Source organism: Urocampus carinirostris, chromosome 14 (genome assembly GCF_059441175.1).
Source record: "Urocampus carinirostris isolate Australia breed hairy pipefish chromosome 14, RoL_Ucar_1.0, whole genome shotgun sequence".
Classification (NCBI taxonomy): Eukaryota; Metazoa; Chordata; class Actinopteri; order Syngnathiformes; family Syngnathidae; genus Urocampus; species Urocampus carinirostris.
The window spans coordinates 36,336,250-36,350,771 of NC_142362.1; the positions used below are offsets into that span (position 1 = coordinate 36,336,250).

At 40.4% G+C, this 14,522-nt stretch overlaps 1 protein-coding gene across 5 annotated transcripts in view; it reads right to left on the reverse strand.

Moving 5' to 3' along the window:
• Window positions 1-14,522, reverse strand: part of prkag3b (protein kinase, AMP-activated, gamma 3b non-catalytic subunit) — a 37,312-nt gene that overhangs the window by 2,415 nt on the left and 20,375 nt on the right. Inside the window, exons 3-13 of one of the 5 annotated variants that reach the window (XM_088352248.1) lie at window positions 11,160-11,311; window positions 10,985-11,066; window positions 9,666-9,724; window positions 9,469-9,514; window positions 9,310-9,364; window positions 9,114-9,240; window positions 8,014-8,179; window positions 6,431-6,468; window positions 5,238-5,384; window positions 3,055-3,144; window positions 2,656-2,831 (exon numbers count right to left, since the gene is read on the reverse strand). In XM_088352248.1, coding sequence (XP_088208374.1) covers window positions 2,811-2,831; window positions 3,055-3,144; window positions 5,238-5,384; window positions 6,431-6,468; window positions 8,014-8,179; window positions 9,114-9,240; window positions 9,310-9,364; window positions 9,469-9,514; window positions 9,666-9,724; window positions 10,985-11,066; window positions 11,160-11,311 — 983 coding nt within the window. In that variant the 3' untranslated portion in view covers window positions 2,656-2,810. Of the gene's footprint in view, window positions 1-2,655; window positions 3,145-5,237; window positions 5,385-6,430; window positions 6,469-8,013; window positions 8,180-9,113; window positions 9,241-9,309; window positions 9,365-9,468; window positions 9,515-9,665; window positions 9,725-10,984; window positions 11,067-11,159; window positions 11,312-11,808; window positions 11,964-14,522 lie in introns of all 5 variants that reach the window. The other 4 variants (XM_088352250.1, XM_088352252.1, XM_088352247.1 and 1 more) reach the window with 4 other exon arrangements.

Here is a 14,522-nt window from a genome sequence, read left to right on the forward strand (position 1 = left end):
GCAAGATCTCTTCCCTAACCTGGGAGCATGCCACCCTTTTCTGACTGAGTACCATGGTCTCTGACTTGGAGGTGCTGATCCTCATCCCGGCCGCTTTACATTCAGCTGCGAATCGCTCCAGCGAGAGCTGAAGATCACGGCCTGAGGAAGCCAACAGCATCACGTCATTTGCAAAAAGCAGTGATGCAATGCTGAGGACCCCAAACCGGACTCCATCCCCACCAAGGCTGCGCCTAGAAATTCTGTCCATAAAGGTTATGAACAGAATTGGTGACAAAGGGCAGCCCTGGCGGAGTCCAACCCTCACCGGGAACGAATCCGACTTACTGCCGGCAATGCGGACCAGACTCTGGCACCGGGCATACAGGGACCGCACAGCCCGGATAAGACTGTGCGGTACCCCATACTCCCGAAGCACCCCCTACAGGGCCTCCCGAGGAACACTGTCGAATGCCTTCTCCAAGTCCACAAAACACATGTAGACTGGACAGGCAAACTCCCATGCACCCTCAAAGACCCTGCAGAGTGTGTAGAGCTGGTCCAGTGTTCCACGGCCAGGACGAAAACTACACTTTTCCTCCTGAATCCGAGATTCGACCTCCTGGCGGACCCTCCTCTCCAGTACCCCTGAATAGACCTTACCAGGGAGGCTGAGAAGTGTGATTCCCCTGTAGTTGGAACACACTCTCCGGTCCCCCTTCTTAAAGAGGGTAACCACCACCCCAGTCTGCCAGTCCAGAGGCACTGTCCCCGATGTCCATGCGATGTTGCAGAGGTGCGGCAACCATGACACGCCCACAACATCCAGAGCCTTTATGAACTCCGGGCGGATCTCATCGACCCCCAAGGCCCTGCCACCGAGGAGCTTTTTGACCACCTCGGTGACTTCAACCCCAGAGATGTGAGAGCCCAACTCAGAGTCCTCCGGCTCTGCTTCCCCAGAGGAAGACGTGTCGGTGGGATTGAGGAGGTCTTCGAAGTACTCCGCCCACCGATTCACAACGTCCCGAGGTCAGCAGCGCCCCATCGGCACTATACACAGTGTCGAATCTTCTTCTGACAGGAGATTCTGCCAGCCGTTCCCAACAGACCCTCACAACACGCATGGGTCTGCCGGGTCGGACCGGCATATTCCCTGACCATCGAAGCCAACTCACCACGAGGTGGTGATCAGTTGACAGCTCCGCCCCTCTCTTCATCGGAGTGTCCAGAACATGCGGCTGCAGGTCCGACGAAACGACGACAAAGTCGATCATCGAACTACGGCCTAGGGTATCCTGTTGCCGAGTGCACATATGGACACCCTTATGTCTGAACATGGTGTTCGTTATGGACAATCCATGACGGGCAAAGAAGTCCAATAACGAAACACCACTCGGGTTCAGGTCAGGGGGGGGCCGTTCTTTCCAATCCCGCCTCTCCAGGTCTTACTGTCATTACCCACGTGAGCGTTGAAGTCTCCCGCAGTACGAGGGAGACCCCAGGGGGCGCGCTCTCAAGCACACCCTCTAACGACTCCAAGAATGGGGGTACTCTGAACTGCTATTTGGTGCATAAGCACAAACAACAGTCAGGACCCGTCCCCCCACCCGAAGGTGGAGGGAGGCTACCCTCTAGTCTACTGGGGTAGACCCCAACGTACAGGCGCCGAGCCGTAGAGCAACTAATATGCCCACACCGTGTACATTTATTTGTGCCTCTCACCACAAGCAACTCCAGAGTGGAAGAGAGTCCAACCCCTTTCGAGAGGACTGGTACCAGAGCCCAAGCCGTGCGTGGGTAAACCAGGCGCTCGCCAGCGGACCCCACCTCCAGGCCTGGCTCCAAAAGGGGGTCCTGGTAACCCGCGTCCGGGCGAGGGAAATTCAGGACCAGTGTTTTTGCTCGTCATAAGGGGTCTTCTGATCTGGGTTTTGTCTGGCCACTCACCTAGAACCTGTTTGCCATGGGTGACCCTACCAGGGGCTTAGAGCCCCCGACATCATAGCTTCTAGGATCATTGGGACACACAAACTCCTCCACCACGATAAGGTAGCAGATCAAGGAGGAGGAGTTATACATATATATGTTATATCCTTATTATTATTTAATCATCACATAATTATTTTGATCATCACATTATTCATTTAGTTGTAGTTAATACAATTAATGATTATGTATCTATGTATCTGAGTGAGGCATTTACAGCACGACTGGTCGTGTATTTAAGTAAAAAGTGTTTACATTTAGTTGGGTTTATTTGATGTCTCGTCCGGTCTTTGTGCATTCCTTGCACTTTTTAAGTGATCTGGTTTCTCCCTGGAATTTTCCAAGACTACTCACAAACTCCAACCAGCAAGATTGGTGAAAATGTGATCTTTAGGTAAACTCCCACTACGTTCAGTGACTCTTCTTTCAAACCATGCCCATGTCTTGTAAGACACCACCCCGCCGGTTTTCAGATCCTTTTTTGGTGAATGAACTTTGTCTTCTTCACAAGCCAAGAATCAATTCTGATTTTTTAATTTTACTTGGTTTAATTGTAATAAAATCCCCAAAGGAACTGGTAACCACAGCTTTTGTTTTAATAGCCACAACGTCTCAGTCACAAATGTTTTAATTGGATACGCAAAGGGGAGAAATAAGCTCCCTCTGAATTTGTTAATGGTCTCGTACCTGCAAAGTGAAGACAGGAGGTGCTGCTAACATTTTCTGATGTAGTCATGAAGGTGTTTGCAAGACCTGCAAAATGTGGGCTTGTCGTTTGCAGAAGGGAGATGACAGATCTTTTTCTATTAGGCCAAAGGAGTCTTGATGCACACAGTTCAGCATCAAGCAACATCAAGGTCAGGCTAGACGAAGATTAAAGCAACTGATTAAGACATTTGTGTAACTATAAGGTACATATAATTAACGTCTTCTAAACTTCGAAGACGCTGGTATTTGGCAAAAGAAGCCAGTCGTTGGTGTAGTGGATGAAGAGTGGGCCAGCCACACATCCGAGGTGGGACTGAGAGAGAATGCAAGACACTTATGTGGAGATGTTGGCTAGGTGCAAAGTGCATCAATACCCACTGGACTGAGGACAAGGGCCTGAAGGAGGTCTGACAAAGAGACGATTCCTCTCACCATATCCTTGGTGTCAACCAACACCAAACGATGCACCTGAGCACAGCCGCAAAACACAATTTCCACTTAATACATAGCGTATTTATTTGTGTATAATGCACTTTTTTTTTTTTACCTAAGAAGAACTCAAAGTCTCGGTGCGCGTTAAACACAAGGTTTTGCAGTAGTATACAGGCTGTTCCAAAAATGTATATGACAATATCACAGATAAGCACATGATTAAGGCAAATGAAATGAAATGTGCACATAAGAAATAATTAGATCAATCAAGGTGTTGGTTCTGATACCAGATTGGACACGGCTGTTTGGAGTGGTCAATAATGGTTAGGAGCTGCAGTACCTAATTTGTCCGCCACAAGGCATTGGAGACCCGATGAAATCAGATGTTTATCGATTATGTTGGTATTTATTGGGGGTGCCTTGACACAAAAACTAGCTAAAGACACTCGCAGAGGCCGAAATTACAACTGTGTAAATTTTCAAAAAAATCAGATCAGCCGTTTTGGAGGATATAAATCATATACAAATACATACAAACACAAATCGGGATTTATGAAGTATTTTTATTATTATCATTGTTCTCTATGATATATATTATAACTATATTAAAAAGGACGACATGTTTGATGTGGCTTATGGTTTAATTTTTTTTGAAAAAAGTTGGACTAGACCTGGGAGATATGAACCAACAACTGAAGTCGGTCACTGCTGAAATATGCTAATTAAAGAGGTGGTATGGTAGGAACAAGTTATTATCAAATTTAGATAAAACTATTGTCATGTTATTTGGTAGTTGTAGTAGGGACACTAAGTAGAAGGTGTGGATATTGAAAGTATCTGAAATTAAGTTTCTTGGTCTACTAATAGATGACAAATTAAACTGGAAATGTCACTCAAAACATGTACAGAACAAACCGTCAACCGGCAAGGCAAAACATTATGGACCACAAGTAACTCTGCATTCTCTACAACACACTGTTTTTTCCATATTTAAATTACAGTGTAGAAGTTTGGGGCAACACTTAAAAATGTGCACTAAAGTCACTATCAATACACCAAAGAGAGCCATCGGGATAATCCATAATGCCGGATACAAAGATCACGCAAATGCACCTTTCTGGAAATCCACCATGATAAAATTCACTGATATGGTTCACTTTAAAACAGCACTATTTATGTACTAAACAATGATTAATCTGATTCTGGAAACATCCCAAAACTGTTTTTTTAACATAGACAGGGATTAAAATTTGAAGGAAACGGATAATCTAAAAAAAATCTTTGTATCTGCACAACATTAAAAAAAAGTTTTCACTTTCTGTATGTGTAGAAAAGCTGTGGAATTGGTTGAGTGCAGAGCATGTCTCAGTTCAAAAAGCGGTACAAAAACATGGTAATCACAGAGTATCATTACGGATTCACTAGGCGTTTTTCAGTTTATTCATACAATTGTCTAATTAGGGTTTATTGTTTTTATTCATCATCATTATCATTATCTTTATTACGATTTGCTTAGTGTTTTGGAATATGAACCTATGCAGATTTATGAAGTGTTTGTTAGAGGTAAATTCACAAGAAATCTAGCTGTGAGACAATATTTCAAAGAAAGTCAAAGGGGTCTGATTAAATAAGCATATGCTTCTTCCTACTCCTTTTCAGACATGTTACGTTAACATTGTTTTTGTTTATTTGACTTGTTAAGTTTTGTTTTTTTATCATGTTTAAAATAAAGTTTCATTCATTTTTACATAGATTAGGGTGATAGATTAAAATTATATAGATTAGATAGTTAGATTTGATTTAAATCAATCGATTTAAATTTGATAAATATTATTCAAGTTAGATAGATTAGATTGATATGTTTAAATTAGATTGATTTAAATTAGATGGATTAAGATGAACGGTTGATACCTCAAATTCAACAAAATGTGAAAAGAAAAGAAAATGAGGTTTTTCTGCCTTTGAGAAACACAGCGCCCCCCTTTGGTTAACACGTGCTCTTAAATGCCACTATGAAAATATTTTCCAAATCTATAAAGTCTCTTTATGCATTCTGAAATATGGTTTCCAATGTTTTGTAGCACTGCATTTCAAAAAGCAGCAAAGACAGGGAAAAAAATAACAGTTACCTCAGCCTTAGCAATGCGGTCAATGATGGTTTCTAAGGTTTCATGAGGGTAACATTTGAGGACACCCTCAACGCAGCAGGCCCTCAAGGCAACAGCCTCTGACATTGTCATGTCCAAATTGTTGTAGTTTTTCTGGGCTGCAAGATTCTTTCATACAGATCAAAACAAAATTCAAACAGGATGGTTAAGCACGTCATAACTTTTTGTCCACATTTTGATACGGTCATTTTTGTTATTCAGTGCCATTTGAGTCCCATTGACAAAATGGTATATTTTGTAGAAAATGGGCTTATACTTCATTTTAATTTATTGTATGCTTAAGTGCACTCTACCATAGGACACAGTGATATGTATGCAGAATGAAATCATTTTAAATAAATTACTCTGGTTGTAGTACAAGCAGACTAACATTTTGTGTCCCCAGTCTTGTTTGATTGACTTCTGTTACAAATATGAGTGAGAAAAATCTAATAAATTCATGTTTTTTCTTCATTTCTGTATTGTCTTTAATGATACTACTTACCTAATGTCAATTTCAGTTATTAGTGCATTTTATGTTTAAAATCTCTAAAAAAAAATGTTGTGCCCCAGTGTGTACTGTCCCCTAGTTTCTCTAATAAGAGTTCCATAGAAAACATCTGCTGGCAATAATTTTGGTCACATGACTACTCTCTGAGCGTTATTTTTGGAAGGAAAACATTCCAGGAGAAGATGAGTAAGTACCACTCTTTAATCGACCTTTTTCCAATTTCTTCTTATGGTCGTCTGATGAGGAAAAGCATAACACGTCCACTCTGTTGCGCTTATTTATAATGGAAACCATTTTTTTTTGTTTTTTTTTTATAATATGGTTAATAAAAATGTTAAACATTTCTTACAGTAATCATCGTGTACTAGCTTCTTTTTTATTACATTATTACTGTCCTCCCCTGTTATTGCTACGCTATGTGAAGTAATTTGTGAAAAAAAAACATTACAGAATTCTATCCTGAGCTGCACATTGCAACACATTTCTCATAGTTTGAAAGTCCCTCTTTCAGATGCAATGCTGAATATTTTTACATTTTTTGAGTGAAGGTTACCAAGCTGAAATGGCACCAAATAGTGAAAATGAACTATATAATGCACGTTTCTACTTTCCAGTTACCACATTCATTTTGAGTATGAACACAACTTGAACTACTGCAACTTACAATGACATCAAATCTGGAGTACAGTGCCACCACCTTACCTGAGAGGGAAGGAAAAAAAAGTTAAGACCAGAAATGCAAAGTTATGGATGATCACCATGTATCCTAATAGCTCATTGGGCCTCTGGTGTTTTGCCTGTGTGAATGAAAAAAAAATAAAGAAATCTACAGTGCCTTGCAAAAGTATTGACGCCACTCAGTATTGATGCTTTTTGGCATATTGCTATAGTCCAGGCTTCAAACTCATCGATAAACATGCAAAATGTTTTCTAAGAATCAACAACATGTGAGACACAATCGTGGAAAAAACACATTTAAAGGTATTTAACATTGTATATTGTGATAACATTAAGTAAATTCAAAAGCAGACGTTGCAAAAATATTAGCCACCTTTGAGTAAATACTTTGTACAAACTCATTTTGCTGCAATCACAGCCACAAGTAGTTTTGGGTATATCCCTATAAATTTTGCCCATCTTCAAACAAATATTCGCCCATTCTTCCAAACAACACAGCTCAAGTACTCTAAGGTTTGACAGTACTGTATATGGATATATTTTCTAGATCTTTCCTCAAATGCTCTTTAGGATCAAGGTTTGGACTTTTTGGTCATTCTAACACATTTATGTTGCTCGTTTTAAATATTCCATTGTAGGTTTTGCTTTATCTTGAGGGTCGTTTTCCTGTGGGAAGGTAACCTGCAAAAGATTCTCAGGTCTCTTGCACACTACAAATTTTCCGCCAGAATCAGTCTGTATTTTGCTTGCATCCATCTTCCCATCAACTCTAACAATCTTCCCAGTACCTGCTAATGGAAGGCAACCACAGAGCATAATTCTGCCACCACCATGTTTGATAGTGGGGATGGTGTTTTCATTGTGATGTCAATATGACAAAAAGGTTGTTTGGGGGGGGGGGGTGATGGGGGCAATACTTTCTTACTTTGACATACTGCTTTCAGCTAATTCTAAAACATTGATAACAGAAGCATGATTATAATGCCTTCTTCAGATGGTTTTAATAACAAATCCTGTGATGACTTGGGATGACTCGTTACCACTTTTGCCTATCCGATGATATATTGCAGTTGTGCTTATTGGTTGATAACGATCCTTAATCACTGTTATTGTTTTTGTTACCTAAAATGTTAATTAAATTTGGATGAGGAATGCTTCTGAACTTCATGTTTTTTCCTTGCGTTCTTTTTAAAGTAAAGAGCCAAGAAGGCTCTGAAAAACAATAAGAAAAATTGCCTCATAAACAAACTATCACACAATGGCAATGTAATCTGACCGAGAATTATCGAGAATGAAAGTGAATTTGTGGATTGTATCACACTTTATAACAAAAACAATCAATTTCGATCCAGTCGCTTCAGCCTGGATTGGAATTGATATTGATCCGGAAACCTCTTGAGGAAAAAACTTTTGAATTGAACTGACTTGTATTTAATGTCATTGCTAACAATATAGAGTACATTGATTGAAACAAGATTAGACATGGCACTCTAGGATGAACACGCAATGAGGACTTTAAAGAGAAAAATACATTTGGAAAAAAACGGATTTTGGGAATGCATCAACTACCTTGCGCATTGACCACAGGCAGCGCAGACACTCGTCGCTCCACAAAGATGCTCAAAGCGTCATATACCGATGCAGAGTCCTGCACAGTCGCAATCTGCTTAAAGGTGCCGATCGCCAGCTGACCAATCTCTTTTTGCAGGAACCAAGGCTTTTGAATCATAGAACCCTGTTGCAGAAAATATTTAAAAAACAAAAATAAACTCTAATACAAAATAAACATGCTAAGAAAGTAGCACTATACAAGTACTTCGTAAGACCTATAGTGGCCGGCGCAACACGTTTCTAATGCCTGAGAGAGGTTTTTGACCTGCCCACTGATAAGTTCATTTGTTTATTCTGTTTTTATTATTGGACACTTGCAAAAGAGATTGTACAGTATAGCAGTTCGTTATTGTGATTGTTATTGTACACTGTGCGTTGTTTTGAATTATACATCATTGTCACTATTGGCCAATCATGTGGCTGTTCTTCGATTTTAATACCCTTTAGGAAGGATCTGCTTGTAACCTAGGAGATTTAACAAAAAGGAAGGGCTCAGGGGAATTTTTTTATTGGCGGATCGGGTCCGCTCCTGTTTTCCTTGCAAGTTCAAAATCCATTGATTACTTCTCACCTTATTTTGGGTGTCTACTAAACTTCTCACTCGCAAAAAACAGGGTTTTGGTGGGAAATCTGAGTACACTGTAGAACCTTATCTATTAATCACTTGTCTCGATTTCCCTACCATCACAACCCTCTCTTGTCAGTGAATAAACACTGTCTCCTTGGCTCTGTGCTCGTTTGTTGTCTTCCATATCACATCCGAAGCACTTTTCTTGTAGTGTCTTGTTATTCCAGTTAACCTCATGGACCATGATTGTTGCCTTGCTACAGGATTTTAGATATACCGAACCCGGCCTCGACAAAAACAGCTGTTTGCTGTACTAATGAGCGTTCCCACACATTCCTTGCGCACCCACCGAGTGTGTTCTTGACACCCTCACCCAACAAACCCAAAATACAGGGTGTATCCTACTGACCTGTATTGTTAACACTTCAACGTCAATAATTTGGATAGATAAAAGTCCATCATCTCATTTCAGTGTTATCGTTTTGCTTACAAAAATATGGAGGAACTTGAGGATGCGCTTGTGTGTCAGGATATGCAGGACATTCCCTGATGCTGGGTCAATGATGGGAAGTCGGTGGATCTTGTTCTTTAACAGTGAGTAGATGGCATCAAACAGACTAAAAGAAGGATAACAAGGACTTGAAACAAATCTTTCAAAACGTTAAAATTTGTAATGTGGGGTTGACCTGGCATCGGGGCCAATGCTGATGAGGCGGTTGGTGGAGTACTGCAGATAGATCTCTGCCGAGAGGTGAAGCAAGTGGTGATCTTAAGCGAACATGAAATTCGAGGACAAGTACTGCTTGCTTTTGCTGAGCTATTTCTAGACTGCTGTGTATACATGCCTCGCCACGTCTCGATCTTGTGCTCCTCCAACTCGTAGATCTGAACCTGCAGTCAAGGCAAACATCCGTCAACTGCCTTGGTCAAAGACTCATTGCTCTAATAACCATTTCTCATGGTGTGCCAGACAGACATGACCGTGCCAAAAGGTAAAGATCCTTAAATTCTTGATACAAATAGTAAACATCAGATGGCTCACCAGAGGAGACTTGTAGTAACGATGGAGAATGTTGATAAAGTCTGTGATGGTCAGCATTCCTGCAAAGAAACATAGATCAATTTAATATCGGAATAAGGGCTGGATAAGTTAAAAGTTTAGTAGACTTTTAAAATAAGAAGAAAAGACATAATGAAATTTGAACTTCCAAGGAGAACAGGAGAATTAGAACTGCATATAAGACATTCCAACCTGTTCAAAAAGCCTTTCCAAAAAAACCCTTTCTTTTCATGAAATCTCTTTAGGTTACAAAAGCAGATCAGCCATACAGGGTGTGGATATCAAAGAATAGCAACATGATTAGCCAATGGTGACAACGATGTAAACAGTGCATAATAGTCGAACCAATAATAGCCAAAAAGAAAAAACTTGCATCCTTTGCATTCCTCTTTGCAGGTGTCCAATATTAAAAATAGAATAAAATTATCAGGGTTGCACAAATTTATTGGCCCCGGTTTCCTGGCTTCTGGTGGATTGTTTATTGGCCCATCCCTCCAGTCACTTAAAGTAATCAAACCACAACATTTTCTTTTTTTTGCCCAGCCTTTTCAAAGAAAAAAAATAAAGGGTAAAAAGAAAATCAAAGTCAGGAAAGGGAAAAAGAAAAAAAAGTTGGGAAAATTGGAAAAAAGAAATAAGACAAAGAAGTTAAAAGAAAAGATAAAAAAAGAGAAAAAGGAAAGCAAAAAATAGAGGCAAAAACAATGAAAAAAAGGAAAAAAACAATAGGTTTTGTTTTTTATTTTGGGGGTATCTGTAGAAACAAGATGGCTGACAATGACGTCAGCTCCATCTAAGTGACGTTAATTTTGTAAAATAAATGCAAATTTATCTACCAATGAGTTTTTAAAAACATGGACATTTATTTCACAGATCATGTATTTTTGCTTATTTTTTAAATCACTATTTCTTTTTTTAATGAATTATATTTTACCCACCAGGAGGCACTTAATAGTAAACACTATCCCTTTAGACTTTCATATTAAGGCTGGGGCCTCAAACTTTCACTTCACAGGCTGCAATTGGCCCTTGGGCTGCGAGTTTGAGACCCCTGCTTTATGCCCTTTAGCATCAAGAGGGAGCATTTGGTTTTGATTTTTTTTTTTTTAAATCATAATTTTGATGGAAATGACCTAAGGATTTGCTTCTTTTTTTAACTAACTCAGAAATTAAGCCCGGCCCGCAGGCTAAATGTTTGACATTGCCCGCTCTAAGGGTGCAGTGCCTCAAATACAGACACTGCAGTCAGCAACACCAACTCAAAACACAGTCCGCTTACTGTTCACTTAACTGGTGCTCACCTACAAAACGTTTGAGTTTACTGTCCCATAGAGGTGCTGCTCGTACCCCATTAGCCACCAAAGCAAAAAAGGCCTTCTTCACCTATGCAAAATTGGACAAAACACAAATTTGATATGTACAACAATACAGATAAAATGTCCATTAATAATGGTAAAATGTGTAAGGCCATGTTACCTGCAATGCAGTGTCAAAGATGACAAGCTTAGAGCTGGTGGGAATGGCATCATAGCAGCTGTGGTTCTTCATGAAGTTCATGTAAATAAAGGCATCTCTCTCTGGGCCTAGAGATGGTTCTGGAGTATCCATCCATGTGGTTGAACAACTGCCTGTAGGGGAAAACACTAATTTATTACACTCATAAAACCATGGGTGTAGGTCTGGTCTTGGCATTGGTGGGGAAATTGCAAAATTTTTAAAATGATCAAACAATATTGGTGCAAGTGACTGATACATATTAAAATTATTTCTTTCACTTAGCCAAAGCAACAAAGCCACCATTATAAAGTAATTTTCTCAACATTTATAATTAACATTTAGCAGTCTTATCTAAATGATAACATGCTATTTATTTCAAATGCAAATAACATTTCTGTGGAATAATGCACAGTAGAAGAAAATACGGAGATTCAAAGTAACCAAACCACACCATTTTGAACACATTAAAAGCAAAGCCAGGATTGTTCAAGAGCTAAAGCCTGAGGAACAGTATCGTCAACATCCTACAACACAAACCTTCAAAATGGCCACCCCATATAAGGATTAAAACAGGTGTATAGTTTTTTTGTAACTTATAGTCTCCAAGCAATGTTGTGTTCTTAATTACCATGGTGGCAGTAGTTCAGGAAGTAGAGCGGTCGTCTGGGGACCAAAGGGGTCACAGGTTTGGTTCTCAGCTTCTCTGACTTAAATGTCAAAGTATCCTTGAGCAAGACACGGAACCTTCAATGCCCCCAATATGCATTGCTGACTTCCCCATATCTGTGTGAATGGGTAAAGTATGATGTGTATTTTAAAGCACTTCGGTGGTCTTCAGTGACCGGTAAAGTATTATATTAAGGCAGTCCATTTTCCACGGTCTAAATAACATAATATTATTAGGAAATCCTTTAGGTTGACTTCATCTTTAATGATAATGTATTATATTAACTAATAATAATCAGGAAAAAAAAAGGAATTCATGTTAACTTGTCTTCAACAGAAACTTCAAATTCAAACTCCAGCTGTCAAGACTGTATAAGTGGAAGTTTGCTGCTGAAAATGTATAGATCCGGGGTCCTAAATTAGCGGACCGCGGTAGCGTCGTGGCACACCTCTTTGTGGACCCAGAGCGGATGGCACTTTCTTGAACAAAACAAAAAAAACGTTTTAAAAAATTTCGCAATGGGTGTGAGAGAGGGAGAAATTTGTGCATCAGGAGACCGCGCTGATTGGCTGTTGCCTGGGTGACAGAGTTATGGGCTGTCATCTCTATGACAACAGTGCGCTGATTGGCTGAGCGAGCGTGAACACTGCTAGCTTGACTAGACCGACGAACACGAGTCATACCTGGCACTTTACAATCAGTCTGTTTACGTGCAACAAGTGGAAGATCTAGGGGCAGTACGGCGGCCCAGTGGTTAGCGTGTGTGCGGCACAGTTCTGAGGTCATGAGATCAAACCCCCTGTGTGGAGTTTGCATGTTCTCCCCGTGCTTGCGTGGGTTTCCTCCGGGGCACTCCGGTTTCTTCCCACATTACAAAAACATGCATGTCAGGTTAATTGGCCGGTCTGAATTGTCCCTAGCTAGGTGTGAATGAGCGAGCGAATTGTCTGTCCCTGTTTGCCCTGCGACTGGCTGGACACCAGTTCAGGGTGTCCCCTGCCCGAAGATAGCTGGGATGGGCTCCAGCACCCCCGCGACCCTACTGAGGATAAGCGGTGCAGATAATGAATGAATGAATGAAAGTGGAATACATAACGAAAAGTGGACAATGCAAACGACTGTTTTCATGAGGAATGGACTGACATATATGCGTCCATTTCACCACCTGTAAGTACAAAACCATAATGCTTAATATGTTTAAAGACTGTCGTCATAATAAAAAATGAAAATGTGAAGCGCCATTATGTTTAAAAGCATAGCTCTTTTGAAAAGAAGTTTCTTCCTAATTCAGACGTGACAAGGCTGGAAATTGACAGGTTGAAGCAGTAATTTCAACAATCCAGCAGGGTTATTGTTAAATCTATGAAACAACAACAAATTGCAATGGAGTGCTCACTGCTCAAGAGTGTCGTGGGTATTGGCCAAATATAAGAAGCCTTTCTTTGTTGGATAAATAATACATGAGTGTATGACTGAGGTGATGGTAACAGTGTTCGGAGGAAAAGGAAAGGAGGAAGTGACAACAAAAATCAAACAAATCTCACTCTCAGATTTATCAACCACAGGACACACTGAAGTACTGGCTGATGATGATGTGACCAACAGCTATGTGATGGCATAAGAAATGCCAAATTTTGTGTTTGTGTTGAATCTATTGCAGCCTGGTCATCCTAGAAGTGGGATTTCCACATGTGAAGCCCCTTCTTGAGGTTTCTTATTTTCCTCCTGCTGAGGTTTTGACTATTTCCTTGCTCGCATGTTGGTTTAAGATCAGGGGATGGTTGAATTGTAACCTGTGCAGTCCTTTAGACATTTTTATGATTAAGGGCTATACAAATAAATGTGACTTGACTTGCCTTGTACTTGACCGTCATAATAAAAGGACCCATGCTTGTTTAAAAAAAAAAAAGGCGATTATGGACCTTTAAGATTTGTATTTGAGGACCCCTGATATAAATGGTTTCCATGTGACATCACCTGCATCCTCTAATACAAAGTTGACCATATTGGATGGGTCCACCGGATGTTGTCATGGGTCTACACTAATTGTTTGGGATGTTCAAATGGAAGTGGAGGTCACGCGGTTGGACAGACCCAAATGCAGGGCAACAAGGAGACGGTACACAAGAGTCGTGATCAAACCCTAACAGGGGTGTGTATATTTAGCAACAACAAAAAAGACTTTACTGGGAAGAAGGGAGTGTGACATTGGAAATGCTGAGTAGGAAAACTTGAAAGGGAGTCTTGAGTTGGTTAAAATCTTGAAAGCGAGATTCGGGAGTACCTTTAAAAATATAGCGGAAACTTTTAAAACAAGAGGGACTGAAGGGGGTCTGGGAAGAGAAGCTTGAAATCTTGAAAGGTAGTTTTAAAAGTGTCTTTTAAAAAGGTCGATGGACTGGCAGGTCTTGGAGTGGGTGAACTAGAAATGAGGTAGGAATTGAAGAAGGAAGTCAAGGTTGAAGAAGCTTGTAGTCTTGGTGGGTGAATGTTTTCAGGAATCAAAACGACTCAGACGTGAGGTGGGAGCCCAGGGTATTTATAGTACAGATGCCTTATTGTCTGATTGGAATCATTTGGGGAAAGGAAAGGTGAGGGGTTAAAATTGGTTAAAGCTGCTATCTTTTGGAGAAAAGAGGCACTGCAGGCACAAAACCATTACAGTAGAAGGTGAA